This window comes from Hydra vulgaris, chromosome 12 (assembly GCF_038396675.1).
Source record: "Hydra vulgaris chromosome 12, alternate assembly HydraT2T_AEP".
NCBI lineage: Eukaryota > Metazoa > Cnidaria > Hydrozoa > Anthoathecata > Hydridae > Hydra > Hydra vulgaris.
The window spans coordinates 25,267,501-25,286,448 of record NC_088931.1 but is presented as its reverse complement, the minus strand read 5'-3'; the positions used below and the strand labels follow the sequence as shown (position 1 = coordinate 25,286,448).

The following is an 18,948-nucleotide window of genomic DNA, read 5'->3' as shown; positions in this document are numbered from 1 at the left end:
GTATTGGGTACCTCACTTCGACATCAGATTGTGATGGGTATGCAGGTGGGGTTTTGGATTTCAACAATTAAAGGGTAGTAGAGACGTTTAGGTTAAAAATTGCTTCTGCACTAATTAGTTTCCACTTCGACCCTCTATTTACTAGATTAATTTCGGACTTTTGAAAAAAAAACTAAAAAAAACTATTTAAAATTACAATCTGGACCTTAAATTTTAAAAAATATATAAATTTTTTTTTAAATTTTAAGGTACAGATTGTAAAGACCCTGTTTATCAAATTCGATTTTACAAATGAATGAGACAATTTTTCTTGGTAGTTAATGATTGTCTATATTTATATATTCTTTTATATTTGTTTTTGGTTTTATATAAAAAAATTACCGAAACAACATAAATAAATATAAATATACAAATTTTTACAAAGAAACTGCGAAGATATTAAAACGAAGAAAATATTTTCCTTCAGTGTTCTACGTATAAAAAAAGGTTTTATAAAACTATATATTTATTACTATGAAAAATTAATGTTCATACTTAATAAGTACCAATAGTAAGTTTTTACAATAATAAGTGATAAAATATCAGAAGCTTCTATAAACAGTTTTTCAGTTTAAAAGTTTACTTGAGTATTTGAATTATTCTAAATATGATTACAAAAAAGTTAACATTTTAGAAGTCAATATAAAACTACGCTTATCGTTGAAAAAGTATCGAAAACGTATTGCTGAAAACGTTTCGATTACAAAATTACGAGTATCATTTATAAAACTTCAACTTCTGTTTATAAAATTATTTAATACTAAAATTTAATGTCATAAAATATAAATAGAGTATTAAAATCTTCTCTAAACGGGCTTGTGCTGTGAACAATATATTTTATTATTTAACAGATGGATGTTGCTAACGTTTAGTTTGCGAGAGCACAAATCGCACTTTGCGCACGTGTTGTGAATCACACAAAAATCAATATCGCAACGTTCGTATTTATATGCAGGTTTGTCGCATACAAGACATTTATCGCTCTTAGCAGGTATTGTTGAGGTGTTTGACGACGAAGAGTTTATACTAGCTTTTGTACTGATCTTTATTTTAAAACCTGAAGATTTGTTTTGATGCTAAAGAATATATATATATATATATATATATATATATATATATATATATATATATATATATATATATATATATATATTTATACATACACACACACACAATTATATTAATTTGAATAATTATCAAAAAGTTGCATATTTTGATAATTATTCATAATATGCAAAAGCCGTAAAAAAAATCAACCTCAGATGGAGAACTATGCATCATACTAATTACATTGTGATCTTTATTTGCAGAGTGTCCTTTATTGAAGTTTTCATGTTCAACTTTATCATCATCCTTAGCTGCAAACCAAGAGGTGGATTTAACATCTCTGCTGTTTTCTTTGAGTTTGGGTCGGCTAACTTCAGCGCTGGACAAAGATTTAGATCGTACAATATTTAAATCAGCACTCGATACGGATGTGTCGATTAAGTCTGAACTTTTCTGCTTTTCATTTAACGTGGAATTCAAAGATGATTTTTCTATAGTCTGGGGTTCTTTTGACGAATTGCTATCATTATCATTATTAGTATTACTCATATCAGTTTCATTAAAAAGTTCAGAATTCCGCAATAAATCTTTAGAATTAGGAGTTTGTTTTAATGAAATGCGATTAAACTCAGGAATAATGGGTTCCTTATAAGATTCATTAAATTTTAAAGATTTCTGTTTCTTCTCTTGCTCAGATTTTATTGAGTTTGATGTCCAATCAAATTTTGAGGTGGAATGTATCTCATTTAACGGAAATGAAGATTTTCCAGAAAGCTTCTCGGTTAAATTTTCACTACTATGCTTTTTCTTTAAAACACTTGATCGCTCCATAACAACATCAGTTGACTTTATAGAAGTGCTAGAAAGCTCTAGGTTAGGATCTTTGGATGAAGGATGTGATTGTTTACTTTTTAAAGAAAAGTCTGAACTATCGGGAGTGCTGGCGAGTTGAAAACCTGCTTCATTAGATCTGTTCCTTGAATGAATAATAGAAATATCTTCTTTGAATCGAGAATCTTTTTGACCAATGCTCACTGTTTCTCTAACAATATTATGCAAATCAAATTCGTCTTTTTCTTTGCTTTCATTTAAAAAAGAGTTTTTATTTGAGTCGTTATCTTTTTTAGTAGGTTTAACAGGATCAACGCAACTAGATTTAGTTAAAAAACCCTGTTTATAGTTCCCGCTGTTACGCTTTCCAAGATCTTCTTTTGAAGAGACGGCATAATTTCCACTGTTACGCTTTCCGAGATCTTCTTTGGAAGAAACACTATAGTTACCACTTGTACGCTTTCCAACACCATCTTTCGAAGGAACACTATAGTTTGCACTATTACGCTTTTCAAGTTCGTCTTTGGGTACGACGCTGAAGTTTCCACTGTTACGCTTTTCAAGATCCTCTTTGCTAGGAACAATATAGCTTCCGGGGTTGCGTTTTACGTAATCCTCATGGACAGAAACATAGTTACTGCTGTCACGCTTCTTATGTAAATCCTCTTTAACAGGAACGTCGTTACCATTGCTGCAAGTAAAATGTATATTTTCTTGAGTCAAGTCATTATTTTTAAAACTATTCTGAACAGTTTTTGAATTATTGGTTTCAACATTAAAACTACGAATGTCCTTTTCTAATTCACGAAAAAAAAAGCTGCTTCTTTCACTATCATAATTCGCTGAAGAATTTGTCGGTTTCTTTAGAACATTCTGTTCTTCAAAATTAGATTGCTTTTCTTTAGTTTCATTTTCCATGTTTAGGGTACGTTCACTTTTTGCTCTGCTGCCATCTTTATTCGAATAACTTTTACTTTCTGTTACTTTATTTAATGCTCCTAAAGAACGGCTATGCGAAACACGCTCTTTGTTATTCATTGAGTTCGCTGATCTATTGCAAGGTTTAACCGAAATCAACGGAACGTTTTCTCTACTGTTCGTTGATAAAGTTCTTCTAGTTTTGACAATATCTTCAACTGAAATACCGCCTGCTTTTTTAGGTATTTCAACAGATTCCGAGCGTACTACATTTTCCATCGCAACGGAAGAGTGTTCAAAACTCTCCTCTCCATCAACGTTACATATTGATGTGTTTAAGACGCTATCAAAAAGTTTTTTTGAAACCTCTAACTTTAGATCACCACTTAAATTATTTTCAGGCTCACTAAAGATTTCATCAGATGATTTTTTGTTAAGATCAGACTGAAAGCGAGTTGGCTTTCTTCGATTTTGTGGGGCGATTCTTATCTTGTCTTTGGCTGCCGATGATTCAACAGTCGAAGTGATGGAGAACCCATCGATATCAATTGGAGCTAAAGCATATAAATTTTTTATTACCGATCGTAGAAACAAACTCTAACTTTCTATATTATTTTTATATTTTATTTAAAACATTGTTTTGATTTCTTAAATGATTACATTATTATTTGATGCATTTTGTTTCATGTGTACTTTTCGTTGTAATATTTTTCTTTTAAGCAAACGATTGAAAATCGGTAAAAACAAATGTTTTTTGAATATAAGAATTTTTTTTAATATTTAATTCAATGTTTCGTAAATAATTGTGAAGTTTATGCAAGAAACTTAAATATTTTGTATTTCAGTTTAATTTTTATTAGAATTTATTATAATGAGAAAATTATATCGTACTGATAGCTTGACAGAAATGTTTAAGAAAACAACACATTTAAAGAAAGGATAAATAAAGTAGACCTAAAGCACTCAAGCGTACAAAAAACCTTAAAACAGCACCCAAAAAAAAAAAAAAAAAAAAATCATTAAATGGAACAATGTAAATACGCAATAAAAAGCAACGGAACAATGTACAAAATACGCAATCAAAAACAATGGAACAATGTAAACAACACACAATAAAAAATAATCACAATTACTATACAAGCGATTCTTAAAAAATATTATTGAATATTTAGTTTATTTTCAGCAGTTTTAACTTGTACTTGTATTTTTGTAAAACAAATCGAACTATACAAAAAAGAAATAATAACAATTTTTGTTATTATTTTGGAAAAGATTTTTTTTTTTTTTTTTTTACCGAGAACTAAAAAAAGCTCAAACTAAAATAGCAGAGTTAAATACACTAATGTTAAAAATAACTAAAAACTAAAACCAGAAAATAGAAGCAGTTTTTACCAAGAACTAAAGCCAGAAAATAAAAGTAGTGTTTAACAAAAACGAAATTAAAAAAAGGAGAAAATTCAAGCAGGTAGCTACAGCGATTTAAAAACTAAATATAAACTTATTGTTTCAAGAACATATAGAGAGCAATATGTTGCTTACTTTTATGATCACACATTTTCAACAAAGTTCACAGCATTTCTTTACGCAAACTACGTAGACTGCGTGTTAAGTACACTCTGTTGCACCAATTAAAAGATTAAGAAGTTTTGTTTTACTTTAAATTTTCTTTGATTTAAACATAAATACATTACTGCTAGTTATAAAATAACTTCATTGTATGTTTCCATTGACTGCTGCAGCGTAATTTCTTGTTCATAGTAATAAAGATATATTCTTGATTCTTGAAATATTTTTTTTAATAAACATTATAATAGAAAATTAAATAAAATGAAAAAAAAAACACAGTTTTTATGTTTATAAACATAACTGATCTTTTTTTTATATCATTTATTATAATAATAAATGTCAAATATGCAGTGACACGCAAATATTCTTTAATTCTACCCTCTCACACAGCAATATCTTTATATCAATTATATATATAAAAAGATCATAACATATCAAACAATTAAGAAATAAAACTCATTTTTACAATTAAAGATTTATTTTTATTTTTATTATATAATTTATTTTTAAAAATAATAAAAAAATTTTTAAATCTTTATTTAACAAAATTATTTTTTCAAAATCAAAAATTATTTCTAGAATATTATGGCTTTCAACTGTAATGTTTTTAATCAAGTCTTTAGTTGTGAGGCCATCATTAGTTACAGTTTAATTGAACCCTTCATTTCAAAAAGGACACAAGTAACACTTTTTTCGAATTTCACTTTTTAATGCCATTTTTTTTATTAAAGTGCTTTACATATTTACTTTGAAAGAGACACATTTTCATATACCACAAGTCAACTTTAAATGAAAGCGAAAATTAAAGTCTGATCGAAAATGGCACAAGTTCCGGACTTATGCCTTTTTCAAGTGAAACGAAGCGCAATTGAAGTGACGTAATCTCAATTTATTTATTACAAAAATGGAAAATCGTGAGCTTGCTGAAAATGCATATACATCTAGAAAAAGAGTGTCGGGTATAAGGAACAGTGAAAATTACAAACACGAAAAAAATAAAAAAAAACCAAAATTGCTGGAGAAAAAAAAAGCACAAAGGAAATGATGTGGAACAAAGACAGACGGGTGCTTCTTGCAGGTTAGTTTTTTGTTCTATAATATATAATATATACTGTATTCGTTTTCAAATTTTTGTTTATTTACTCATGTTTTACCACCAATGATTGGAGGTAAAACCTCTTGATATTTAATTATTGTACTATTACCTTAATAATTTTCTTTACTTACAGATGTAATTCAAAATGTATGGAGCATGTATCTGAAGATGTTATGAAAAGTACAATTCAGTTTGTTAAAAAATTTGATAATAAAAATGCCCAAGACACATACTTGCAGTCATTGATTAGATCTGAAGAACCTAAGAAAAAAGAATTTTCCTTTATCACACTAACATGGAAGGTGTGAGAAAAAAAGGATACAAGAAAGCTTTTTGCAGTATGCATGGAATTTTTTTGAAACAAGTTAGACGTTTATGCATTTGCTTAAAAAAAAAAGAGCAGCCTATAGATCAAAGAGGCAAATCCCAGGGATCACGATGTAACGCATTACCTGGTGATACATTAACAAAAGTTGTTATTTCCTGTTAAATATGTGCACTACTATAGTAAAGATGCATCATCTTATTATTTGGATGAAAAACTCAATGTGAAAATTATGCACACATTATACGAACAAAAATATCCAGATCATCCTGTTAAATATAAGTTTTACCTTAAATATTTCCAAGAAAATTTTAGTTTATCCTTTGGTAGAAAGCAAGTTGATGTTAGTGGATTGTGTGAAGAGTTAAAAATTAAACTAAAAAACCACAGATTAATGACAATACAAAAAGAATCTATCAAGCAAATATTGAGATCCACAAAAGACAAGCAAACAAATTTTACAAAAAAATACAGGAAGTTGAAACTGTGTATGGGATTGCATTTGATTTTATGCAAAATTCCACATATCCAGGAAATATTTTACCTATGTCAACTATGGCTGTATGAGTTTTGCATATACGATTTTAAAACTGGTAAATCAGTATTTTATTCATATTGTGATGGAGTTGCTAACAAAGGTCTTAACGAAGTATGTACCTTTGTGGTGGATTATATTTTAAAAAATATTGTCACTAAAGCCAAAGAACTGCACCTATTTTCTGATGGTTGTGCAGACCAAAATAGAAATCATGCCATGGTCCGCATACTTTTATCACTGGTAGCTAAACTAGGTAGCAATATAAATGAGATACAATATTACATACCAAAAAGAGGTCACTCATTCTTGCCAAACGATAGAATGTTTGGAACAGCAAAGCGACATATTCGATGACGGGATTTACAATGACCGGATTTACAAACCAACAGAGTAAGAAAATCTTATAGCTGCGGCAAACGAAAAATTTGAAATTAGAAGGCCTAAAACTGAAGACATCGATGATGTAAAAAAATGGTGGCCAAATTATTATAAGAAAGTTGTATTATCTGTGGATTCCTATGGAAGAGGAGTAGCCAAGGACAAAAAAGTAACATTTGGTATTTCAAAAGTGTCACATTTCACATTCTCTAAGACCACACCAGGTTTAGTGATTTCCAGCTATTACAAAGGATGGGTACAAGACCAACCTCACCATTAAGTAGTACTCCTGCATATGCTGGAAAATTGCCTATCAATGAAAAAAAATATCAGATTTGAAAAAAATAGAAAAACATTCCATATTCAATAGAAGAGTATAAAAACTTCTATATTGAGCTTTTTGCATGGCCAACAACTTCAACAAACAATGAATTCCAAGAAATAAGTGATGATCAACTAACAATAATTGTTTTAATGTAATAATAAATCATTACTATTTTGATAATCTTGGGATTTTTATATACAACAAAGTGTTCATTTTGAAAAAGGCATAAGTCCATAAATTTAAATTAAAGATATATGTATTATATGTTGGTTTTTTATAAAAAATAAAACTCTAAACATTTATGTATTCTTTTTTTTTATCTACTCATATATTTAGTTTCTTTAGCACCAAGGACTTTTTTTTAAAAAAAACTTATTTTTGTTGATCCTGAAAAGTTTGAATAAATGGACTTGTGCCCCTTTTGAAATGACGGGTTCAATTGTATTATTAGCAATTGGTGAGAACCTTGGTTAGTACAAACTTCAAAACGCTTGTCAGAACGTCAGGACCGCAGAGTCACGCTGTTGTTTTTTTATAACTAAGATTATTTATAGATGTTTGTAATGTAACTAAATAAATTTTTAATTTGTTTTGCATATTTACATTAATAGCACTTTTTCTGTTTATAATCGCCATTCTTCCGGTATGTTATTTTTACATATTTTTGGTTTTCAAATATGCTTTACAAACTGTTCAGCCTAACCATTTAAAAAAAATAACGATATCCCGCCAAACAAAATCAATTACCCCGCCTTGGTAATATCTCATTTCTAAACTACCGGGATCTCAGTCACACAAAATAAAAATTCTTCATATAAACACAAGCTAAAAATCAGTGCGTTTAGACTGGACAATAGATTGGACAATAGGTTGTTTCACCTTTTTTTAAAAACTTATATGATGGCTAGTTTTTATTTTGGGCATTTAGTATCTAAAACAAGAAAATAATTATCTTTTGACAAAAAAATATATTTAGCAACATATTTCATCTCGAAAAAATAATTGCTGACTATTACTCCCTCCCCTTCCCCAATTTATTTTAACCTTAGTATAAAAAAAGCGTAATTTAATAAAGATTTAAAGAAAAACATCAAAAAATAAATATTTAACCCTTTAATGCACGAGGTACTTAGGGTCCAATTTTTTTTTTGTAAAAACTGACCCCAGTTTCCTGGAAAATTTTATCCATTATATTGGACATTATGTACTATGGATATTAAAAACAATTTAAAAAATACTATTTCAACACAGAGTTTCTTTTTATCAATAGAACTAAAATATTAACAATGAATGTAAACAACAACAATTTTGTAACACTATCATTGTATAACTGTTACTTAAGTTTATAAAATTAAACAGCTCCATGAAAACCTAAAAAACATGTGTCTTTGTTTACGCATAAATAAACTTTACATTTACTGCATTGAAACAGTCATCTTTTTGCAACCATTTTGCTTACACCGCATATCATTAGGTATGCTCATCAGAATTGGCCAATGGTTGTACTTATCGTTTCTAACATTAGCAGGAATATTGTTTGCCTTTATACATTTCGGTGGACAGAACTCTGTCTTGTCACTACCAAGACTTGATGGGTTAATAAGTCATTGCAAAACCCTAGTTAAAAAATCCAAATAACTGTGAGTTCCTCCAATTCGTTGAAAAATAATCCATGCATTAACAGCACACTGACTGACATGGTGGACGGTAATTCGCTGATACCATTTTCTAGACCAGTATTTGGTGCGGTACAAAGCCAAAATCATATCTGCTTTATTGACTCCTACCATGTATGAGTTATACAACTGGACAGCAGCAGGCTGAGATTATTTTTTTTAATTTTGCGATCAAATCGCACACATTGTCCAACTAGATTTTTCCCAACAAAATCGATATAACTAATACCCTTTTGTTATCAAACCACGCAGTTACAACCAGTGACATGTTACTTGAAAAAATTTCATCAGTAACTCCTCGCCCAACTTTTTTAAATCTTTTTCAGATGCCAAAGCACAATTTCGAGAACAAATTATATTTAGTGTACCCATAGCGTAGATACCTATGGAAAACAAATACTCTATAAGTTCTGGGGAACAGAAGTAGTTGTCAATAAAAACTTTGCGATTATTTTTTTGTAGGACATTACAAAGACATAGGACAATAAATCCACTTTCAACAACATTATTTGGTGCAGTGCAGCCAACAGAAAGTCCAGATTTACCTATTTTACAATCAATCTCAAAATTATAAATATAACCCAACACACCACCAAGTGTCCGTAATTTATATCCCCTTTTTTTTTCTTTTTGTACAAGCGTGTCTGATTTTTGATAATTTCATAAATGCCAGATGTAAACAGATTGGAAAACTCTATAGGCATAATTTTATTTGTCAAATTAATCTCTGGTTTTAACAAAAGTTTTTGGTCATTTATTTTTGAACCGTTTGGAGGAACCCATACATGATTATCACTGTTCAATAACCATTTGATATGTAATTGTGGTGTTATGTTCAATACTACTGGTAATTGAAAAGCAAGATGATCTTTATCAGATAGCTCATCGTCACTAATTTTTTCTTCTGGGTTATTCCATATGAAATCACCTAGTTTTTCAAAAGTACCTCAGGGAACCACCTCAAATTTTTTTTGAAAAAAACACAATCTGAAAAATTTAGCTTGATTGATCAAATCAGTCTAAAGTTAAAATTGAATTAATATTGACCAAAATCAGAAAAATTTGAGTATCCAAAGCTTACAGTAGATTTTTTTGATTTTTAACAGATCATAACTTTTTAAATAAAATAGATGATCACCTGAAATTTTTAAGGGTAATAGTTTTTCACCCAAATTATCTACTTTTGTAGGTGCTTTTGACTGATTTTAAACAATTTTTAAGTTCTTGTAACTCAAACTTGCTAAATAACGCAATATTAAAAAAAATTTGGAAACCTTAATGTGCTACAGTTCAATACCAACAGACAAGCTGTGCCAGTTTTTTGTTACTTTTGTGTACTTAGAGTAACCACTTGTGGAAAAAATTAAAATTATGTGTTAAAAGTTATTTTAGCACTTGCAGAGCTGTTAAAATATCATTTTTTTTAAAAAAATAAGACAAACTACATTCACTTTGTAGGCATATAAAGTAGCGTAGACAGTTAAAATAAATTATGAAACTTTTTACTGGCAAGGTTCTATATATAGACAATCACCAAAAAAAAACTTAAAGACCTATACTATATCTTATGACATGATTTTAGCCCTATGACTTAGGTGTACATATTTAATTTTTCCCTGAATAAATATAATCAGTTTTTCCTAAAATAACATTATCAGTATCTTAACTTAATTTATTTGATACAATTTTATAATATGTATTTGTTAAACTTTATGCATATAATATAATTTATAATGATATAATTTTCACATGGTTATAATTTGAGTATAAAATACTTCAATTGCTTCAAGAGTTTGCATTAAAATCTAAATCGGCACAGTATTTTCTGGATTTTATTATTTTAGTTTTTAACATTTCAAGAACCAAAAACTAAAAATTTTTGTGTATGCAGAAATAGTTATATATAGAAATAGTTTGTTAGTTGCATTTTAGACTTTTAATTTGTACTTCAGATTTCATTTTTACTAATTTTAATGCTGGAAAAATATAAAGAAGTTTTTTTTTAAATTATAATGTTACATGTTTAACCCTCAATTTTAATATTTTTAGATTAGTAAAAAATGTCAGAGAAATGTTGTGTGGGAAGTGTTTTAGATTGATAAAATGTCATATTGTAGAATGGTAGGAAGAATAAGACTAAAAGATACTGATATTGAAGTTTTAATTCAAAGGATAGGATACACTTTCAAACCAAATGAGGAGATTTTCACCATGAAAAATATTTTTAGATAAGAAACACTTCAAAAATACTGTTGTGATCTATTTAAAGTCTACAAGAAAAAAATTACCAAGTGATTGTGTAAAGTCAACATATCTATAGCAAATTAATTTAATATGAACTGTTCAAAAAGTTAGTACTAACTGTATGAATGAATTCAAACTTGAAAAAATTACAGAAGTTAGTCAAAATGAAGTTGTTGAAGAAGATTTTAGTTGCTCAGACCTTGATAAGACAGTTCTTAATAAGAGTGTGTCTTTATTAGAAATATATCCACTCAAAAATGTAAGTAGATACAACAAATTAGGATATGGAAAGCAAAAAGCTAAATAAATCGCATCAAGTATGCCAAACCTAGTAGTATCAGCATTGGATATAGATCGCTTTCAAATACTGACCATGAAAATAATATTTGATTGCAAAAAACTGGCCAGATTTTTGAGTTGTTTTGAGAACATTTAAGTTTATGTATATCTGTAAAACAAAAAATTTGTTTTACGGACATACATGGAAACATACATAAACTTGAATGAAAAAACACACTGACTAAGCGAAATAAAATTGTAGAGTATTCTGTTAAAATATTTTAAAAATTGTATTACTCAAAATTTGTTAAGTTTTGAGATTTCTAGCATAAATTGATTTAAGAATATCAAATGAACTAATATTTTATGGTTCATTCTTGGAGCCGCATCTGCAAAGCCGTAAATCTTTTAAACTATTATTATTTGTTTACAAAAATGAATGTTTTAAATATATATTTTTTGAATTGTCAAAATTTTGAAAATTTATTATATATTATAGATTTTATTGGTATATTCTTATTTTTTATTTAAAAAGTATGTATTTTTCATGTAAATGTAATTTTGTGTATTTGTTTTTTATTCTACTGTAATCTTTGCCATTTATTTTGTAAACAAAAAAACTTTCAATAAAAATTGCATTTTCAATGGTATTATTAATAATTATCAAAGTTAGTAATACTAATTATGATTTAAACATACAAGAAGTTTCTGGTTACTAAACACAAACATGCATACAAAGTAACTCGTAGATAAACAACCACCGCGCCTGAGGTCACAACAGAACACAAATATATATATATATATATATATATACATATATATATATATATATATATATATATATATATATATATATATATATATATATATATATATATATATATGTGACTTTGTATGCATGTTTGCGTTTAGTAACCAGAAACTTCTTGTATGTTTAAATCATAATTAGTATTACTAACTTTGATGATTATGTATATATATATATATATATACATAATCATCAAAGATTATGTATATATATATATATATATATATATATATATATATATATATATATATATATATATATATATATACATAATCATCTGCCCCAACCACTTCTATTAAGTACTCTCAAGTACTTAATAGAAGTGTTGGGGCAGATGTTTATTAATTAACTTTAAGAAAATACTTCCCATCCACCATAAGCTCATTAAGCCATCACCCCCACCTCCTAAATTAATTTTTACTTATTATTAAAAAAAAATTATTTCTTAAAACTAAAAAAAAATTTAAGTGAAAATCGGCCTTAAGAATTAAAAAACCTACTAGTAACTGATAAATATTTCATATAAACTTTTTAGTTGATTTCTATCTAGTTAATTTAATTTCTACAGTAACTCATTAATTTAATTATTCCATTTGTTTATCTTACTAAGAAGAATTGTTTCAAATATGTTAAACTTTTCAAACTACGCGAGGCATAAAATAGTTATTAAAAAAGTTAACATTTTTATTTATAAAATAATTTAGCTTAAATAAAACTAAAACTAGCGTTAGTTTTATCTTGTTGGACTTTTCAGGGCCGGGGTTATTTTTATTTTGGAGACCTTTTTTTATGTGCCACAATGTAAAAATGACTAAAAAAAAGATCTTCTTGACTATTTGGGGCCCCTAACATTGCGGGGCCAAGTGTTATAGCCCCCTCTAATCCCAACCCTCTTTAATCCACCACTGGAAATAAGACTTGAGTATATAAATAAAAATTGTATTATACTTTTTGATAAATAAAAGAACATTTGTTTCCTAATTAAGCAATCATAAGATGTTACTTTATATAAAAAATGGGCATCCAATGCCAGAACCGAATTTGTGAAAATGTTCTAGAACTGAATTGTCTAAAAACTGCTTAGAATCGAAAAAGATTTAATTAATTTCTACAATCGAATTTATTTAACATAGAATGAGATGATCAAATATTATTAAAAGTTTAATGAAACTAAAAACTGGATTACTTTTCACAGCCGATTAATTTAGCACCAAATTTTTATACAATCAAATTTTTTTACAACTGTAATTTTAATGCAAGAAAGAATTTAAAAAAACTTATTTCTGTTCTAAAAATATAAAAATATTAATGGCAACTTTTTTGTCTAACTTTTTATGCGATAAACATGTGATAAACAAGATATTTCTCAATTACATAATAACAAACTTACAAATGTTCTCAGCTGAACGAATAGATGGTTTTAATGCTATTGAAGGTTTTTTTAAAGCAGGAGTTGATTGTTCAATAATATTAGGGTGTCTTGAATTAGATTCTAAGCTTGAATTTTCCACTAAAGAAACCCTTCCTGAAGAATCATCTGTCTTTTGATTATCATTATCTGGCTTTTGTTTACTAATTTTTAATTTACGTAATGAGCTTCTTATTTTCTGTTGAGTTTTTTCAAGTGAATTCTGCTTTTCTGGTGACTAAAAAAAAAAAGTTTAAAAAATAAACTTTAAACACTCTTTGTTTTAACGTTTTTTTATTATTAAAAAAATTAAATTAAATTAAAATTTTTAAGTAAAAAAATATTTTTAAAAAATTGAATTTTTAGTTTTAAATTTGAACATTGCGACCTTGGAGTCATTGTATTATTGTCATAGGGTATTTTAAGATAATACTTTTTTTGTATACTATAGAGTATGATTTTTAATGTCACATTCCTAAAAAAAACATGAACCTCCATTTAAGTCTAATGGTACAGTTTATTTATCTATGCTACATTATATTTTTCAAGTGCCAATTTTTTTGGTTACTTTAGTCTACTTTGGGTAACCATTTGTGGTAAATATCAAAATTATGCATTATAAGTTAAATTAAGACTTGCAGCAACTTGTTTAAATATTACTTATTTAAGCTTTTATTTGCAATTATGTTATTTATCATATTTTTAAAAATATGATAAATAACATAATTAAGTGATGATAAAGATTAAAGTTGTTGAAAAATTTAATTTTTAAATAAGAGTATGTTTTGATTGTAATTATCTTTTCTCAATAAGGTAAGGAAATGTGACAAATTAGAATATGGAAAACAAAAAGTTAAAAAACTGGAAACAAGTATGACAAGCATAATATCGGAAAAAGAACCAAAGCGAAAAAACTGAATGATTTAGATAAACGTTTAGAAGCAGAAAAGAAAAAACTAAAAATAATTTTGAAGGAAGAAATGTTAGTACTTAAATTAACTCCTGATAGTTGGCCAATTTAACAAATTTGCAAAATAATTTCAGTTTCAGAACATCTTGTTCAAAAAGCCTGAAAGTTGAAAATTGAAAAAGGGATACTTCCTAAAGGATAACCTTTGGAAGATATTATTAAACAGAAAGTCAATGAAATTAATGAATCTGAAGAGTTCACAAAACAATGACAAGGGAAAAAAAGATAAAAATAATAAAGATAAAAGATATTCAGAGCTGCATACTTTTTCAGTTCCAACTGTCCTAATAAAGTAAATTTGAAGAAATACTTGGAAAATGTGCTTGAGCTACCTTGCACTAGTTTACTGTTTATTACAAAGATAAAAAGATCAAGTCAAAGCTACTGCATAATTTTATCTGAACAAACAGCAGTTCATGACCAAACAGCAGTTCATTGTTTTCTCACAAATTTACTTCCTGTGGTTAAAACTAAACTACCCGCAATCAATAAAGTGAAATACTTCAGTGGCGATGTTGTTTTACAGTTAAAAAGTTACAAACTTAATGTGTATCACCTGGAAGATCACAAAATAAATACTGAGCATCACTTCTTTGCTACATCCCACGACAAAGTTTCATGTGATGGAGTAGGAGGAACTATAAAAAGAAAAGCAGAAAAAGCTTACAAACAGCAATAACAGACTCTTACACCATGCAACACGTTTATGTGGGCTCAAAAAAGTACTAGGTATTAATATGCTTTATCTTTAAAGTGATGATATAAATACCCATAAAACTTTTTTTAACCTCTAGAAACTATATGAAGAGATGCAAACAGTCCCAGAAACAAGAAGCTGTTTTGTACCAGATAGATAGAAATAGTAGAATTGAGAAATTTTATTAATTAGACAAATGGATTGAAGACAGAATCTCTAGTGATATAAAGTAATATGTCAAATAAGTTCTCAATCTATTAAGGGCAGAAGTGCTTGCAATTACAATCTTGCTAATAATGGTTATGATGGAATAATTAGTTATGTAAATCAGAGATTAAAAAATTAGCATTTTTTTTTTAATATTTTATGCGTATATACACTTCTTATTTCAGATGATTGTTTTACTTTTTATTTTCACTTTTTTGCAAAATTCAAGTGCTACTTTTTATCTTTACTTTTAAAGCAAAAAAGCATCAAACTCAAAAAAAGCATCAAACTCAAAAAAAGCATCAACCTCAAAAGGTTACAATTATGCCATTAGGTCTTTAAATTTTTTAGTAGAGATATTTCTGTACATAGTAAAAATCTTTACAGTAAAATGTTTTATAATTTATTTCAACTGTTTACACTATTTTTTATACCTGAAAAGTGAATGTCATGTCAATGTAATTTATCATATCTTTTTAAAAAAGTTGTTGTTTAACAGGCAAGTATTATATTAACTTTTAATGTACAATTTTTACCACAACCGATTACCACAACCAATTACCACAACCGATTACCCAAAGTACACAGAAGTAACAAAAAATTGGCAATACCAGTCTGTAGGTATTGAACTGTAGCACATAAAGTTTTGAAAACTTTTCTAACATCTGCAAAAATAGATTATTTCGTGATCATACAAAATTTCAAATGGACACCTTATTTATTTACAAAGTTATGGTCCGCCAATAACTCACAAATTGCTTAAAACCAGTCAAAAACATGTGCAAAAATGGATTATATGGGTGAAAAACTATTACTAAACAAAATTTCAGATGATAACCATCTTTTATTTTACTAACTTGTGACATTGTAAATCTCTATACAAGCATTCCACATATTCTTGGTTTACAAGCATTAAAACTCTGGTTTGAAAAACATAAAATCGAACAGCTGAAAGATTTACCACTGATTTTATCATAGATTCAGCTTCTTTCATTCTTAAAAACAACAATTTTTATTTTGACGATCAATTGTTTTGCCAAATTACAGAAACAGCCAAGGGGCACAGATTTTGCACCAGACTATGCTTGTCTTACAATTGGCTTTTTAGAAGAAACAATGCTTTATCCAAAAATTTTACCAATATATTTCTCAAAAGAAGAAGTTAAAATTATTGAACAGTTTTATTTAGATATGTTGATGATGGTTTCAACATATTGCCAAAATATCTAGATATTGCTAAGTTCCAAATGTCCCTTACAGAACTACATGATTCAATTAATTTTACAATTGATTTTGGCATTCATATATATATATATATATATATATATATATATATATATATATATATATATATATATATATATATATATATATATGTATATATATATAAATATACATATATATATATATATACTTAAAACTGAAGAAAAAAGTTAGATAAGTGTTTTTTACTAATTTATTATTGCTCTGTTCTTTAAGAACATTGAGCACTTTATTTGTAAAATACACAAAATACATAATTTACATATATAAAATATATTCTGAATTTTAGCTAGAAATTTCACGCTAAATTTCGAAAAATTTAATTTACAAGTGCATTGTTTCCTCACAAAATAACCCTGATAAACAATGTATTGGCTTAACCGAGGGGAAAAAGAAAAAACTTTATGCCAACCTAAGCTGTTAAAATATATTTGGGAATTAAAAGAAAAAAAGAAAAATTTTAATTTACAATGGTCTATTCTAAAACTTGCCCCTGCCTATAATAATATTTCCAAAAATGTATGCTATGTTTGCAAGAACAATTTGAAATAATTACTCATTTAAATCAGGAAAATTTATTAAATAAAAAATCTGAATTAATTTCTAAATAAAGGCACGAAAATAAATACCTCTTAAAAATTTATAAAAACAAATGACCAAATTAAACTACCCCATTCCAAAGAAATTTATTTAATAATTACTTTCTGTAACTTCCCGTTAACCAAAAAAATATAGTAATTAAAATTTTTTTATTTTTATTTTTAGTTATAATAATTTATAACTTCTCGTAAAATGTTTTTTTCTATAAATTGAATTTTTTTTGAGATTTAGTAACTCTTCCTGATGATCCAGCAATGGTGAAACTTAATATTGAAGAAATTAGTTAGATAAGTGTTTTTTACTAATTTATATATATATATATATATATATATATATATATATATATATATATATATATATAGTAGGGTAAAAAAGAAATCAAAGATGAGCAGTCAATTTGACCGGCTAACACATCAAATTGACAGTTAATTGTTTTTTTTGGGGAGTTAAAAACTTTATTTTTTTCTTTGTTTAAATTTTCATCTGAGTAATAGCTCTTAATGACTGAAAATAGAACTACTTTATGCAGCGCAAATGATTATGGGATTGATATTTGGAAAAGCAATTTCGTAAACATGAAAAACAAAGGTCCTACAAAGCACTGGTCCTGGGGAATTTGTTGATCAGGTTTTAGATATACTGATATATTAGCTCCAGGAACATTTTTTATATTGTTTCCTAAACCTGCAAATATTTAAGAACTAATGATTGACAAAAACAAATGAAAATTTTAAAATCAAAAACATGGCTTTATTTGTGTAGATTACTTAAAGACTTTTAGGTTAGAGGAACAATCATTTTTTGAGCCCCGAGTCCTTAAGTATAATGGCGACAAGGACTCCAAGACTCCAGGACTCCGGGCTTAAAAACAATAAGCTTCAAGTCTTTAAATCTGATGAATTTTTTTCTTGTCGCAGATCATAAGTCAACAAACATGTTTAAAGCTTCTGGACACTACAGACTTGGAAAAAGTAGCGATATAAAGCCGGAGTGCTTTTGGGACTCCGCATCACTGCTACATATAGTAAACTATTGACTACATATAGTTCTCATGAAAAGTGTAACTCTATGTCTTCTGCATCCATTCTCAATGATCAAAAAAAAAAAAAAATTTCATAGAACCAAATCAGTTTAAAGTATTATTTGATTTTCTTGGTCCAGCGAAAATGAATTATATTACTGGAATTCCACAACCAAAAACTTTAGACAAAAGAAACCAAAGAAACAAATTTTGAACATTAAAGAACAGCTACTTGTTACTCATTCAAGATTTTGATGTGGTTATAACATAGTCACTTTAGCTCATATGTATAGTGTTGATGTAAAACATCACAGATGTTTCTTTTTTGTCACTTTAAAGTTAATGAAGTTTTGATTCAACAATATTTTTAAAAGTTTCTTGAACAATATTTTTTAATATTTCAATAACATAAGATACTTAGTTGGTTATACTGAATTTGTCTGTAAATGCCATTTGATTATAGTAAACAGGGTAATAGTTATTCTTCATATAACCATCATTGTACCATGAAATGTCTAATTGCTGTAAATCCTATTGGAGCTTTTTTTGTTTCAGACCGTTATCAGAGAAGCATTGATGAGGTCATAATTTTTCAAAAGTGATTTAGTAATATATTAATCCTGGTGACAGTTAATTATTTGATAAAGCTTCATAATACAAGATCTGCTGCTATCAAAACAAGCGACAGTATACATTTTGTTAAAGTCAGTGT

At 27.5% G+C, this 18,948-nt stretch overlaps 1 protein-coding gene across 4 annotated transcripts in view; it reads right to left on the bottom strand.

The window, feature by feature from the left end:
- Positions 1-304: 304 nt before the first annotated feature.
- Positions 305-18,948, bottom strand: part of LOC100198967 (M-phase inducer phosphatase) — a 21,295-nt gene continuing 2,651 nt past the window's right edge. The window contains exons 2-4 of one of the 4 annotated variants that reach the window (XM_065812679.1): positions 13,461-13,716; positions 1,297-3,389; positions 305-1,115 (exon numbers count right to left, since the gene is read on the bottom strand). In XM_065812679.1, coding sequence (XP_065668751.1) covers positions 846-1,115; positions 1,297-3,114 — 2,088 coding nt within the window. In that variant the 5' untranslated portion in view covers positions 3,115-3,389; positions 13,461-13,716 and the 3' untranslated portion in view covers positions 305-845. Of the gene's footprint in view, positions 1,116-1,296; positions 3,390-4,374; positions 4,638-13,460; positions 13,717-18,948 lie in introns of those variants that run through there. The other 3 variants (XM_065812680.1, XM_065812677.1, XM_065812678.1) reach the window with 3 other exon arrangements.